The 13,974-nt window shown below is 44.3% G+C and overlaps 2 protein-coding genes across 2 annotated transcripts in view; both read left to right on the top strand.

Moving 5' to 3' along the window:
* Window positions 1-3,767, top strand: part of phka1a (phosphorylase kinase, alpha 1a (muscle)) — a 35,921-nt gene extending 32,154 nt beyond the window's left edge. Inside the window, exon 32 of the transcript XR_004611523.1 lies at window positions 3,728-3,767. The gene's annotated coding sequence lies outside the window, so the exon portion shown is untranslated. The remainder of the gene's footprint in view (window positions 1-3,727) is intronic.
* Window positions 2,846-13,974, top strand: part of shroom4 (shroom family member 4) — a 40,568-nt gene continuing 29,439 nt past the window's right edge. Inside the window, exon 1 of the mRNA XM_034557743.1 lies at window positions 2,846-3,071. Coding sequence (XP_034413634.1) covers window positions 2,949-3,071 — 123 coding nt within the window. The 5' untranslated portion in view covers window positions 2,846-2,948. The remainder of the gene's footprint in view (window positions 3,072-13,974) is intronic.

Below are 13,974 nucleotides of genomic sequence, written 5' to 3'. Positions count from 1 at the left end.
TTGAAATATTTGGCAATAAAAGTTAGAATTAAAGAATTAAACGGTCTACAGAAAATGACAATTTCTGTGATTTCAATGCATCAACTTTCACTTTTTTTAAAAACTCGTTCATAAAATATATTAATGCAACGTGGCTGAGATCAGCAGCAAAATTGATTCTCTTAGTTGCCGTAAATGTTTACATTTAGGAGATTGGGGGGGTTTCTAAAAAAGCAAAACAACAACATGCTCAACACTAAATCTGAATTCTGTTGACTTAAGTTAAGGTTTTCATTGTGATCACCTGTGTCAGAGGTGAAGACGTCTCGCTTTGTCGCCACCAGGTGGTAGAATGAAGCATTTTAAATAAGTGTCCACTTCATGAAAGTACTTCTACTACACTACAATTGTGTTGTACTTTGTATTCCTCTCCATTTATTTTACACTTATATTTTAAACACATTATCTGCTTCTATGGTATCATGCAGTGATATTAATCTACCAAAAAGTATCTAAAACAACATTAACATGCTTTTGCATGTATTTGTTAGTGATTTAAAGTATATTATACTCTTTTAATATTTTAACAATTTGAAAGGAGACATTACTTTTGATACAGTAGAACGACTTTATTTTTAAAGTAGCTTACTGGTAAAATTGCTCCAAGTGATGTAATTTTACAGTAGAAATAAGTATTTTAAGCTGACCGAAGGATCTGAGGTTTTCTTCCACCACTTTTATTGATCTTTGGTATAAAAAAATCTTTGGTTGTTTTTGAATCTCAGACGATATTTGCAGCTTTTTTTTTTGTATATAAATTGTTTTGTTTGTTCTTGTTTACGTTGACGCCTGAGAGCTTTGTGATCTGCTGTTTCTGCAGTGTAGTCATGACAGAAACAGGAGCTGGAGAAAACAAACTTGGTCTCACTGCCAACCCAAATATTACTTCTGAGAGTTTCCATGACAACAAAAAAAGAGAAATATAAATATTTTTTTTTTAACGGTTGTCTGATCGGACCAAAACAAACCAAGTGGGATGTCTGGGCAGGTTCACATCTTTGATTTCCCTCATCTTACTTGCTCTTTTTCTCTTGACACACACGAACAAACGCGCACACAAAAGCCGTTCACACACACACACACACACACAGTTAAGTGGCGCTGCAGCGTGCTGACATTCCACAACAGTGATTATCTGCAACCCCGATCATTTCAGTCTACAGGGAGAGTGTGGGAAAGCTTTTATTTGGGGCGGGGGGGAATGAGAGCTTCTGAGGCAGAAAGAAGTTTAATTACATAAAGAATATTTACCAAAATAAATGCAAACTGTTTCAACTTCAAATCCCATTCAAATTTGTTTGCATTATTTCCAAACAAAGCCGCTTTAATAGCTATCTGAGGAAATCTGATTACACATATTTGTCGGCTAAATGCAGTCCCAGAATGGTCACGTAAGCTTGGAAATAAAAAAGATGAGTGTGTCACTGCTAGCAGTAAGTGTGGCTTCTTTTTGAGAACTGCTCAAGTTTAAATGTGTCTTAATGTGTTACGAAATGTGTGCATTTTAGCTCAAAACCACATTTTACCATCTTTATTTTCAGCTAAATGTATTTATAACTGAAATACAAATATGTGTTATGCATTAATTGTGTATTGTCACATTATCATTTATGTGTTTGTGGCATTTTCCTGCCGTAGCTGGTCAAGTTAGAGCGATGGTAGTAATTTTAGTCAGCTAAAAAAGTATAATATTAAGTTGTATAAGCGGAATTACCTCAGAATTTAACTTGTGTGCAGCACCTCACTGTGGTGGAAGAAGTACTCAGTACTTAAGTAAAAGTAAAAATACCACAGTGTAGAAATATTCGAAATAGAATTAGAAATATTTCACCTTAATGTTGCTGCAGGTAATGTTTTTTAAAATTATTTTATATACTACTGTGGAGCTTGTGATTGAGCCCCCAGGATCAATAAAGTTGATCTATATTATGATCTGTGTTATGAATCAGATTATTCAAAGTAACTAAAGATATAACGTGAATAAAAGAACAATAATTGGCTCTGAATTATTAAGTATTATACGTTATTCCTGTGGGGTTTTTTTTTTTGCCGTGGGATTTGTACAATAAGCCTTTTAAATATTATTGTTGCAAGCACTAAAATGATCTTTCTTCTTCGGGTATAAATAAAGCACGCTGTCATCAAAAGAAGCGATGGTAGTTTTTCTGCAGGGCTCCGGGGTAAAGTGGCGGGTGTCACGTTACAAATGAGCGGCCGGCCACTCGTTTCTGGGACGGTGATTTTCGGGGTTGTCCTCCTACAATACAGCGGTTGATGCGGTTGTTGCCCCGCCCCCTTCCTCGCTTCTTATTGGACGCGTGCTGCCGGAGTCTCTCTGCTATTGGCGGAACGTTCTTGTCGGTCACGTCCCCCGTCGTTGGAATTAGTTTCCCCCCCAAAGTTTGTAACTGGCGTCGACGCTATCGAAGGTAACCGGAAACACTTGATTTAGATGCCAAAGTAAACGCGTTATGTTTGATATTCTTTTTAGAAATAAGCATTTATTAACTTAATAAATTACACGAAATTATCATTAGACTTCGTGTGATAAAGTATCGAGCGACATTGGAGCTTCAAATACGCCAACTTCTACTTTTTCCTCACCGCGAAATACCCTTGACCGGAAGTTGCGGACGCCATTGTTCGTAGCCGGTCGCGCGCTTGGACACTTAACTTAACAACTTTTCTCCCTCCCCCGTCCTCCCACTCGCTCCGTCCTTTCCACCCCCCCCCCCCACCCCCCCAAAAAAAGTCTACCCATCCATTCGTTGTTTGTCGGAGCGGTGATGGAGAAGCCGAGGGACCGACACCGGCGCCGCTAGCTAGTTAACGATACGACGGAGAGAGAGAGAGAGAGAGAGAGAGAGGGGGGAGAACACGAACGTTTCCAAGCGGACCGTCGGGAGAGAATGGAGACGGTTGAGCAGCTCGTCTCCTTCCACCACATTCAGGTCCAGTTGAGCGGGGGCGCGCCTTGGGGGTTCACGCTGAAAGGAGGGCTCGAGCACGGGGAGCCACTCATCATCACTAAAGTGAGTTCACCAAAACAATTTGACATTATGTGTACACACAAAAAAAGTGGGTTTATACTGCACTTTGTTACATATTACGTGTTATTTTTTATTAATATTTTTTTGTTATGTATATTTTTTTTGTATTGTATTTATACTCAAATTGACTGCAGGGTTTTTACTTTGTAAGGATGTGGTCGTTGCAACACCAAAGGCTCGGGTTCATACGTGCTGCTCAGTTTAAACTTTTCAACCCAATGCAAACAGTCTTTCAAACTGCTTTTTCCTGCATCCTCATATTGTGGATGGATTTCTCCTCCTCCTCCTCTTCCTCTTCTGCAGAGAATAACACAAGTCACCATTGTTTCAAGCGAGCAAATATCCGTGGAAGTTGATGTTTGTCAGCTGTCACTGTGCACGAGTAGTTTTAAAAGCAGTTGGATTCTCAAACTTGGGGGTGAAAGTGTTGCCGGGCAAAATGAGGCTCTTCTTCTTCTTCTTCATCATCATCTTCCTGAGGTAGCAAGGCCCCCCAAGAGCTGACAGGCGACCACAAAGACCTCCAGACGTCTGAGTGCACGAGGAAATCTTTTTAACGTACAGATTGCAATCCCCTGATGAAAGATTGTGAGAATTGCTTTTCGGTTATCGACCCATAAGGAGCAGAGCTCTGGGAGGTGTGTGTGTGTGTGTGTGTGTGTGTGTGTGTGTGTGTGTGTGTGTGTGTGTGTGTGTGTGTGTGTGTGTGTGTGTGTGTGTGTGTGTGTGTGTGTGTGTGTGTGTGTGTGTGTGTGTGTGTGTGTGTGTGTGTGTGTGTGTGTGTGTGTGTGTGTGTGTGTGTGTGTGTGTGTGTGTGTGTGTGTGTGTGTGTTAGGGGAGGTCGGAGAGCTTTGTAAGGTATTTAATGTGTGCTTTCAGATTTTTTGACGTGACCTCGTCTGCGTGGTGATAAAAGTCGGTGTGGGGGGGCCGACGTTTTCCTCCCGGCACTCTTCTCACGGTTTTCACGCTGCGGGCGGCGAGCTGCTGGAAGTAAGGAGGGTGTCTTTGAATTACTGCAAGTAATTATTGGTGTGTGTGTGAGCTGGCCGACGGACGGTCCACCTCTGCTCTCCCCTCTCAGTCTTTCCTTCTCTCTCTCTTCTGTTGAGAAGTCACAGCAGCGTTGGTGTAAATGTTGGCCCGGGGGTTACTTCTATATTCACCACAGCACCACAGCGGGGAATGGAAAAGCCTGGCTCAGTCATCTGGAAACACACACACACACACACACACTCTCACACACACACACACACACACACACACACAGCCCCTGGGAAAATGTGACTGGGACTGCTTAAAGGAGATAAAAATCAAACTTGCGCTTCATGGCTGTTTTGTGTCCAGTGGCTAGTTAAAAAAAAACAAAAAAACGTGCACAATAAAGTAGCTCCGGGCGCTGAGTGCCGGACAGGAAAATGTGGTGCAGAAGAAGAAGAGAAAGAAAACAAAAGAAGTGTTTAATGATTAAGTGTTAAGTCCTCGAAGGGGGAAAGAAGGAGCAAGACGGGAACGCGGAGTCGAGGTGTGGGTGTGAGAGAGTTTCCCTTCAGCCTCCACACAGAAGGCTGCCTGTGTCTGTGAGGACCACAGCTGAATGCAATCATAACCCTCTCACTTCAGAGGGACGAGGACACGGCCACGGGCCTCCCAATATGGCTGCCAGAGCGCTCTCTGAGCCACCGAGGAACACTTTAAAGGATAGAAAACAATGTAAAAGGCTACAGTAGCGAGGAAACCATAACAATAAGTGCGTACGATATAACTATCACCTGGTTATATAGTTATGTCTGGAAAGATAAGTATGTGTTATGCTTTCGTTGTGTGTTATCACGGACGTATTTAAACGTGTCAAGTGGGAGCACTTTTAATTTAAATATCATAAAGTTGAATCTAAGTGTATTAAGCAGAGTAACGAGTAATAAATGTCGTGGAGTGGACGCATCAAATGTACGAAATGATAATACTCAAGCGCGAGTGCATTAAAATTGTACTTGCGTATACTTATACGAGACTAGCGCTAACTTTAATGCGTCGCCTTGTTCAACTTCTGGTTGCAAAAAAAAACCAAGATGGCGACGGCCGAAATGACGAACTCCGGGGCTTCAAAAAAAAAACAACTAAACTCGACCAATCGCCTCCACCGAGCTTCACATCTGTCAGTTCCAGCTTCTGCTGCTTATTATTTATTGAACTAAAACCATTTTATACACTCATCCTTCCATTTTCTGACTCTTTTCTATATCTGGTGGAAGCAATCTCAGCAAAGTACCTCTTAATTACTACCTAGTACCTCTAGTTCTTCAATGGGGAGTCCCAGACATATATATATATATATATATATATATATATATATATATATATATATATATATATATATATATATATATAAGCACTCGTATATACCTCCGTTCTGACTGAGCTACTTGTAGGTGTTTTTGTGCCGGTCGGCGTCGTGTCCTTGAACATGTGAGTCTGGAAGAAGTGAAACATGTACGAGACGTCGAGTGCATGAAAATGTGCCAGTTGCCCTTTCAGGATGTCCATGTTTTTTGGGAAGGGGGGGCTAGAAGGAGGTGGGGGGTGGGGGGTGTTCGCTGCTGGAGGGGGAAGGGAGTCCGAGACAGCAGAGGGATATAAGCCATTTGGTCAACATTCCTCCAGCAGCATAACAAAGTACCACTGTGGTGTGTGCGTGTGTGCGTGTGTGTGTGTGTGTGTTCATACACACATGTGCAACACACATAATTATCCAACTTGAATACTTGCTGAGTTTAAGGGTTTTTTCATTATCTTGCTTTAAGAAGTTAGCCATTAGCTTTCAGTCAGCCATTGAGTGAGTCGGCCTTATCAGCCTGTCAGACTCTGTCAGGGGGAAATACGGTCGGAGGTCGGAGGTGAGGGCAACAAGTAAGGTCTTCTTGTTCTCCTTCTTCTTCTTGTTCTTGTTCTTGTTCTTCTTGTTCTTGTTATTCTTCTTCTTGTCCTCCTCCTCCTTCTTCTTCTTCTTCTTGTTCTTGTTATTGTTCTTCTTGTCCTCCTCCTTCTTCTTCTTCTTGTTCTTGTTATTCTTCTTCTTGTCCTCCTCCTTCTTCTTCTTCTTCTTCTTCCTCTTCTTGTCCTTCTCCTTCTCCTCCTTCTTCTTGTCCTCCTCCTCCTTCTTTCCTTCTTCTTCTTCTCCTCCTCCTCTTTCTTCCCAGTCTTCTTCTTCTTGTCCTCCTCCTCCTCCTTCTTTCCTTCTTCTTCTTCTTCTCCTCCTCCTCCTCTTTCTTCCCAGTCTTCTTCTTCTTGTCCTCCTCCTCCTTCTTTCCTTCTTCTTCTTCTCCTCCTCCTCTTTCTTCCCAGTCTTCTTCTTCTTGTCCTCCTCCTTCTTTCCTTCTTCTTCTTCTCCTCCTTCTCCATCTTCTTCTTGTCCTTCTCCTCCTTCTTCTTCTTCTTGTCCCCCTCCTCCTTCTTCTTCTTCTTTTTCTTGTCCTCCTCCTCCTCCGTCTTCTTCTTCTTGTCCTCCTCCTCCTCCGTCTTCTTCTTCTTGTCCTCCTCCTCCTTCTTCTTCTTGTCCTTCTCCTCCTTCTCCTTCTTCTTTTTCTTCTCCTCCTTCTTCTGCTGTTGACAGGAACAGAAATCCTCAGATTTTTACCCAAGAATGTTTTGACATGTGGTCGAAGGTATGCAACAAAATGTCCTGGGTTGGTAAACAGCTGTGTGCGCACGTTTGTGCGTGCGTGTGTGTGTGCACGTGTGTGTGTGTGCATGTGTGTGTGTGTGCACGTGTGTGTGTGTGTGTGTGTGTGTGTGCTGCTGCCTACATTCCAGTAAAGGTAGCCTCCAGTAGCGATCTGCTCTGCAGGGGGTAGATGAGTGTGCCATCAGATAGAGATGCTATTGTCTCTACCGTGTGTGTGTGTGTGTGTGTGTGTGTGTGTGTGTGTGTGTGTCCATGTTGCCCTGACTTGCTAACTGTCCTCACTAAGCAGAAACATCTGTTCTGCAGCAGCACAATAGAGCATATTGATGAGAGTGTATTCATGTTTTGCATCGAGAACCGGATGAGAAAATGTAGTTTGGTTATTAGTATATTATTATAATATTATTTAATGGGAGGTGACTTCATACAATCATCTGTCTCCATGAACTATGAGGCGTTGCTGTCCCTGTTTCACGTTGAGTCAACGTGGCGAACGTTCGTACGATATCCTCCGAAAAGTTCCCCCTCGTTTCCTTCGTACGTGTTTCGCTCCAAAACAAACTCCCGTCTCCACAGGAAACGATTTATTTTGGGTTGAAATAACCACGGACGTGTCGACCGGCGGCCTCGCGGCTGAGAGATGTTTGATGTGAGGCCGCGGCTTCGGGTCGTGTTTTTATTTTTATTCAGTTAATCTGTTGTTTGGTCTCATCGCGTCGAAAAACACGTTAATCTCAGGACCCACGTGACGTCTTCAAAATGCCCGTTTCACCAAAACAACCAAAAAGTAAAACCAAAGATATGAAATGGTTTACAGTGGTGTGTGTGTGTGTGTGTGTGTGTGTGTGTGTCAGGGTGGGGTTGGAATGTGTCTATCTCTGATCTGTGGAGCCTTTCTTTTAGGCTACGTCTGCAGACACACACACACACACACTGAAATAACAATCTCTCTTTGCGTAGGTGTATCAGTACAGTGACCCTGAAACACACACACACACACACACACACACACACACACTGTTATTAATGCAGTGTGTGTGAAAGTGGGAAAGATAAATGGGAGATGTGTGTCATAGTTGCAATGTGTGGGTGTGTGTGTGTGTGTGTGTGTTGGGGTGGAGAAGTCGTGACCTGAGGCAGCTACAGTTGTTATTGTTTTGACGCTGTCCATTTTACACTCTCATTGGGACACGCACACACACACACACACACACGCATGAAAACATCTGGAGCTAGTGCAACTTTTTATTTGAGATATTCTTTAAAATAATTTAGTTTTAGGGAAAGTTCTGATACCCTGACGATGAAATAATCTGACGATCTCTTAATAGAATCAATCTATCTACAATAGAATCTGTTTAAAGCAAACTAAATATCACAGTGTGTAACTTTGTTTTGGTTACTTTCGTCACGCATGATGCGTTCAAGGACTGTCGGAAAAATGATGCGTTTCAGTCCCACCGGCGTTTTTTTTGGGGTTCAGAGGGTGTTGGTTGGTGTCTTGAATTTTATTCTTTTCACAATAATTTAAAACCCTTTCGGAAGAAACATTTCTGACGCTAACTGACAAAATAAACAATTTTAACGTGAATAACTGAAAGAAAAATGCAAAGAAAGCTGCTTTTTAATGCACATATAACACTAAATCTTAACTTGGAAAAATAAGTTAAAGGTAAAAAAACAAATGTGCATTAAAGGGGCATTAAAGTATAATCGTGTGTATTTTCACGTGAGAAATAATCCAGACTTAGTTTGCGCCAGAAGATGGGGGGAAAGATTGATGCTTTCCTGCCTTTTTGTCTGCCTTTGAACACACCTTTTTGTTGTTGTTATTACATATTAAATGCTCAACAGTCTGAGTTGAAGGTGCCCGAAGGAGTTTCTTGTCCTCGTAGACGATTTATTTTGTTAACGCCCCCCCTTGGTGGTGCGAGTTTGTGGTTTTTTTATTTTGCCACATTACTTATTTTTATTGTCATCTTTCTGTCACTCGGTACGTTTTCTAGAGACTTCCGACTCCTGGATTTCTTTTGCTTTTGTTAGTGGTAGATTTAAAGGTGTTTTCTAAGCTGCTCAGAGCTTGTGTCACGAAGTTAAACAGCTCCCATAATTCCCTCTTTTAATATCTCCTTAAAACAACTTTCCACTGCTCACTAGCGCCTCTAGTGGTGAGAAACTCCTGTGGGTTCCTTTTTTATTTATTGAGTCAAACACTCTGAATTCAACCCGATATCGTCTTCCTCCTCGAGGAGCTTCACGTGGGTTTTTCCAGTGTGATACGTTATGACTCTCATAAAAATACTTGAATGAAAGCCCAGTTAAAAACAAAGAAGAAACACGGCGGCTTTGAAAGCTTTGATCTGACGGAAAGTAAAAATACACACAATGTATGTGAGGAGGAAGAAGAGAAAGAAGAGGAGGAGGAGGAGAACACTAAGAAGAAGAAGGAGGAGGAGAACAAGAAGAAGAAGGAGAAGGACAAGAAGACGACAGAGGAAGAGGAAGAGGAGGAAGAGGAGGAGAAGGAGGAGGAGAACAAGAAGAAGAAGACTGAGGAGGAGGAGGAGGAAGAGGAAGAAGAAGAAGAGGAGGATCTCTGAGCGAGGTAATTTATTGCACATTTAGAAGGTAATGTTTCACCCTTATTTCAGTGTGTGCTCGTGTGATAATGAGGACACACACACACACACACACACACACACACACACATGACATTGACAGATCAACGCAGTCTGCCAGCAGCACGCCGACCTTTTCAACCGTTGCCGTTGTCGGCGCTGGTCACCGGATCTAATGGGTTCCATACTCCACCAGAAACGGAGGTGTGTGTGTGTGTGTGTGTGTGTGTATACACAACTGTCACACCCCCATCCCAGGAATTGAACACCCATAAAAAGAGGAAATAAATACAGAAGAGCCACATCATGAGGATTTCTTTAAAGGAAAACACTGGTGTGTGTTTTCATAATGGGGGGGGGGGGGTCATGCTGACTCTGATCATGAAAATGCTGACAGAACAACACATGACGCCGAGCAGCACTTCGAAAACCCAAACACTTAAAATAGTCGCCGTGGTTTTGGCGTTTAAAAGTGGAAACAAACAAAGAGGAGCTCTGTTCATGAAAAATGGCCGAATACAGGAAATGAAATGATTAGTTTGTGTTTTTATTGTCTTTCTTTCGAAGTTGTGTGTGTTTGCGTCGTTGCCATGTCAACACACAGGGCACTAATCCGCCCCCAAAAATAGACTTGCTGTGTGTGTGTGTGTGTGTGTGCGTGCTTGTGTGGTGGATTATGGGAGTTTGGAGTATGGATGAGGGCCGACATGTCTTAGGGGTCAGGGGGGTTAGCGCAGCCCTTTCGCTAAGCATTCTGGGTAGTGGAGCTTTTACGTGGCCGTAACGAGCGGCTTTGTTTTCACGGATTAAAGTTAAAGTCGGATCTCGGTGGTTTTAACTGTCTTTTGGCCTAAAGCGCTCGGATCGCCTGTCAATCAAATGCTGCGGGGGCGGCGCCGTAACTTTCAACCCCTTTTTTTTTTATAGGCTCATAAAATGTAACATTAAAGGAAATGATGTCGAGCTCAAACGGCCCGTTGGAGGCTTTTTGAGCGCTTTATTCCTAATATGTTGGTTAGAGTTTTCCTTTAATTTGACTTTAAAATATTTAGTGTATGTAAAGGTAAATGTACTCGCTCTCCTCTCCTCTTTCCTCTTTCCTCTGTCCTTTCCTCTCCTCTGTCCTCTCTCCTCTCCTCATCTCCTCCTCTCCTCCTCTCCTCCTCTCCTCCTCTTTCCTCTCTCCTCTCCTCCTCTGTCCTCTCTCCTCTCCTCTTTCCACTGTCCTCTCTCCTCCTCCTCTCCTTCTTTCCTCTGTCCTCTCCTCTCTCCTCCTCCTCTCCTCTTCTTTCCTCTGTCCTCTCTCCTCTCCTCCTCTCCTCCTCTCCTCTCTCCTCTGTCCTCTGTCCTCTCTCCTCTCCTCCTCTCCTCTCTCCTCTCTCCTCCTCTTCTTTCCTCTGTCCTCTGTCCTCTCCTCCTCCTCTGTCCTCTGTCCTCTCCTCCTCTGTCCTCTCTCCTCTCCTCTTTCCACTGTCCTCTCTCCTCCTCCTCTCCTTCTTTCCTCTGTCCTCTCCTCCTCTCTCCTCCTCCTCTCCTCTTCTTTCCTCTCTCCTCTCCTCTCTCCTCTGTCCTCTGTCCTCTGTCCTCTGTCCTCTCCTCTCTCCTCTCTCCTCCTCTTCTTTCCTCTGTCCTCTCTCCTCTCCTCCTCCTCTGTCCTCTGTCCTCTCTCCTCTCCTCCTCTCTCCTCCTCCTCTCCTTCTTTCCTCTGTCCTCTGTCCTCTCCTCCTCTCTCCTCTCTCCTCCTCTCTCCTCCTCCTCTCCTCTTCTTTCCTCTCTCCTCTGTCCTCTGTCCTCTCTCCTCTCCTCTCCTCTCCTCCTCTCTCCTCTCCTCTCCTCTTCTTTCCTCTGTCCTCTCCTCCTCTCCTCTCTCCTTTGTCCTATGTCCTATGTCCTCTGTCCTCTCCTCCTCTCTCCTCCTCTCCTCTTCTTTCCTCTGTCCTCTGTCCTCTCCTCCTCCTCTCCTTATTTCCTCTGTCCTCTCTCCTCTCCTCCTCTCTCCTCCTCTCCTCTTCTTTCCTCTGTCCTCTGTCCTCTGTCCTCTCCTCCTCTCCTCTCCTCTCCTCCTCTCTCCTCTCCTCTCCTCTTCTGTCCTCTCCTCCTCTCCTCTTCTTTCCTCTCTCCTCTGTCCTCTGTCCTCTGTCCTCTGTCCTCTGTCCTCTCTCCTCTCTCCTCTCCTCTCCGTCAGTGACCAGTGGTCTCCACTCCTCTAAGGGGACACACCGCTGCGCCTCCTTTCCTTTCTCCTCCTCCACTTTCTCCTCTCCTCTCCTTTCGTCTCTCCTCTCCTCCTTTCCTTTCTTCTCCTCTCTTATCAATGGCGAGGACAACGGGCAACGAGAGAACCAGAACCAGGACTGAGCGGGTCAGACTGCCAGACCCCTGTTGCAGTAAACGAGAGGTTTTCTAGAGTGAATGTTCCTCGTAGTAACTTTAAAGCGACAGCTGCTACCTCCTCAGAACCTGATCCACCTTTAAACAAGGAAACATGAAGTAGTCCTTGACCTGGTTCTGGAGAGCGACTCAGACTTTAGCCCCCCCCCCCCCCCTCCTCTCATTATGTTTGGGAGCTGAACGGTGGCAGCACAGACAATAGCAGGAGAGAGAATCTGACCCCCCCAGGGAGTCTTGGGAGCATCCCCCCACCCCCTGGTCTTTGTCCTGGGGGGGGCCTCTCGTAGCAGAGGGGGTTTCCTGCAGGGTCATGGAGGATCATGTGTGGACCTGTCAGGTTGATGGCTCTATGTAGAGAAATCACTAAAAACCTGGATCTAAGAACTACAATACCCATGAGCCTCAGCTGCTCTGGAAGAAAGAAACGTCTAATTTAAAGGTGTAATTAGTCAAATCAATGCATTTTAAGCTTGATGATTTGTAGTTTTTTTTTACCCAGAATGCACCTTGGAGCCATAGTTTCACATTTATATTTTTGTGTATTCAGGGGTGTACTTTTTTGTGTGTGAATGCCCCGAAATAGCTTCTCCTGCAGCCGGCATCCGCTTTTATTTAGACTGCGAGGACATCGCAACATTTAATTATCTTTCCTTTCATCTCAAGCGCTCGGCTGCCCCCTCGTTCCTCTTTTAATGCAGAACATATTGCATATTCCAGCTGCTTTACGCGCATGAAAGCGCACAGATTCTGTGTATTTAAAGCACCACCGTTAATTAATCAATTAACAAAACAAGGCGCCTTAACGAGGTCACATTGTAGACCTCGTTAAGGCGCCTCCCTCCATATGAGACGCCTCGGTAGGAATAATTATTATTAACTAGAATTTATATAAACAAACGCACACGAGTCAAGTGAAGACTCTTCTAAACTTTGACACCATTAAAGTGATGCTGGCTTCTTGTTTAGTGTGTGTGTGTGTGTGTGTGTGTGTGTGTGTGTGTGTGTGTGTGTGTGTGTGTGTGTGTGTGTGTGCGCTTAATTATCTTTAAGCTTTTTTTTCATTCGAACATACGACACATTTTCTGCACAAATCTTTCTCTGGAAGTCTTCATGTAAACAAATGAGAAACTGTTTCCTTCACTTTATTTCTCGCCAGCGGTCGTGTGTGTGTGTGTGTCTGTGTGTGTGTGTGTGTGTGTTGTACAAATGTGTACACAAGTGATTTAAATTGTTGTGTATCTTCACGGTCAAAGAAAATGACGCAACTTTCCAAACTGTGCTCACTGACAGAGCTTTTGAGCACCTGTGTGTGTGTGTGTGTGTGTGTGTGTGCGCGTGTGCGCGTGTGTGTGTGTGTGTGCGCGTGTGTATGTGTGTTTACAGTTTTTAGTTAAAGTGGTGTTCTATCCACAGGACTACTAATCTTCTCTATCTCAACCTCTTGGTAATGTGAGGGATCATGTGCACTTGTTTAGGTTACCGCCTTGCAGTGGGACACACTCACACACACACACACACACACACACACACTCACACACGCACACACACACCGTTTTGTACCCTGCTGTGAATGATCTTCAGGCTGGAGTTGATCATTTCAGTTTTTGATAAAGAGGCTGTTGTTCAATGTGGTTTGGTGTGTGTGTGTGTGTGTGTGTGTGTGTGAGTGTGAGAGTGAGAGTGAGAGTGAGAGACAGAAAGAGTGTGAGAGTGTGTGTGCGTGTGTGTGTGTGTGTCAGGTGATAACTAAGTGATAACAACCTGTGACCAGCACAATGTCACATACACACACACACACAGACACACACCATGAAGTCACCCCTCGAATCTAAAAATAAAAGGGTGTGTCTGACCGGTGTGTGTGTGTGTGTGTGTGTGTGTGTGTGTGTGTGTGTGTGTGTGTGTTTCAGCACATAAAGAGGGCATTCTTCTTCTCCACGGTGCCTGGTGTGACCTCACCCTGTCTGGACATCCCACTCTCACACTCACACACACACACACACACACACACACACACACACACACTCTGCTCAGGCATGTGGGTCAGACTGGCATGAAACTTAACCAGAGTGCTTTTGAAACTGACTCAGAAACAGCTGAGAGGAGTTTCATTAACCCCTTCCAGGAACCCAGGGCGATCAATACGATTGGTTATTGGTGAACCGATTGGCGTTTCCGTCCCTCCTCATTC

Source organism: Cyclopterus lumpus, chromosome 18 (assembly GCF_009769545.1).
Source record: "Cyclopterus lumpus isolate fCycLum1 chromosome 18, fCycLum1.pri, whole genome shotgun sequence".
Taxonomy (NCBI): Eukaryota; Metazoa; Chordata; class Actinopteri; order Perciformes; family Cyclopteridae; genus Cyclopterus; species Cyclopterus lumpus.
This window is presented reverse-complemented; position numbering and strand designations above follow the sequence as displayed.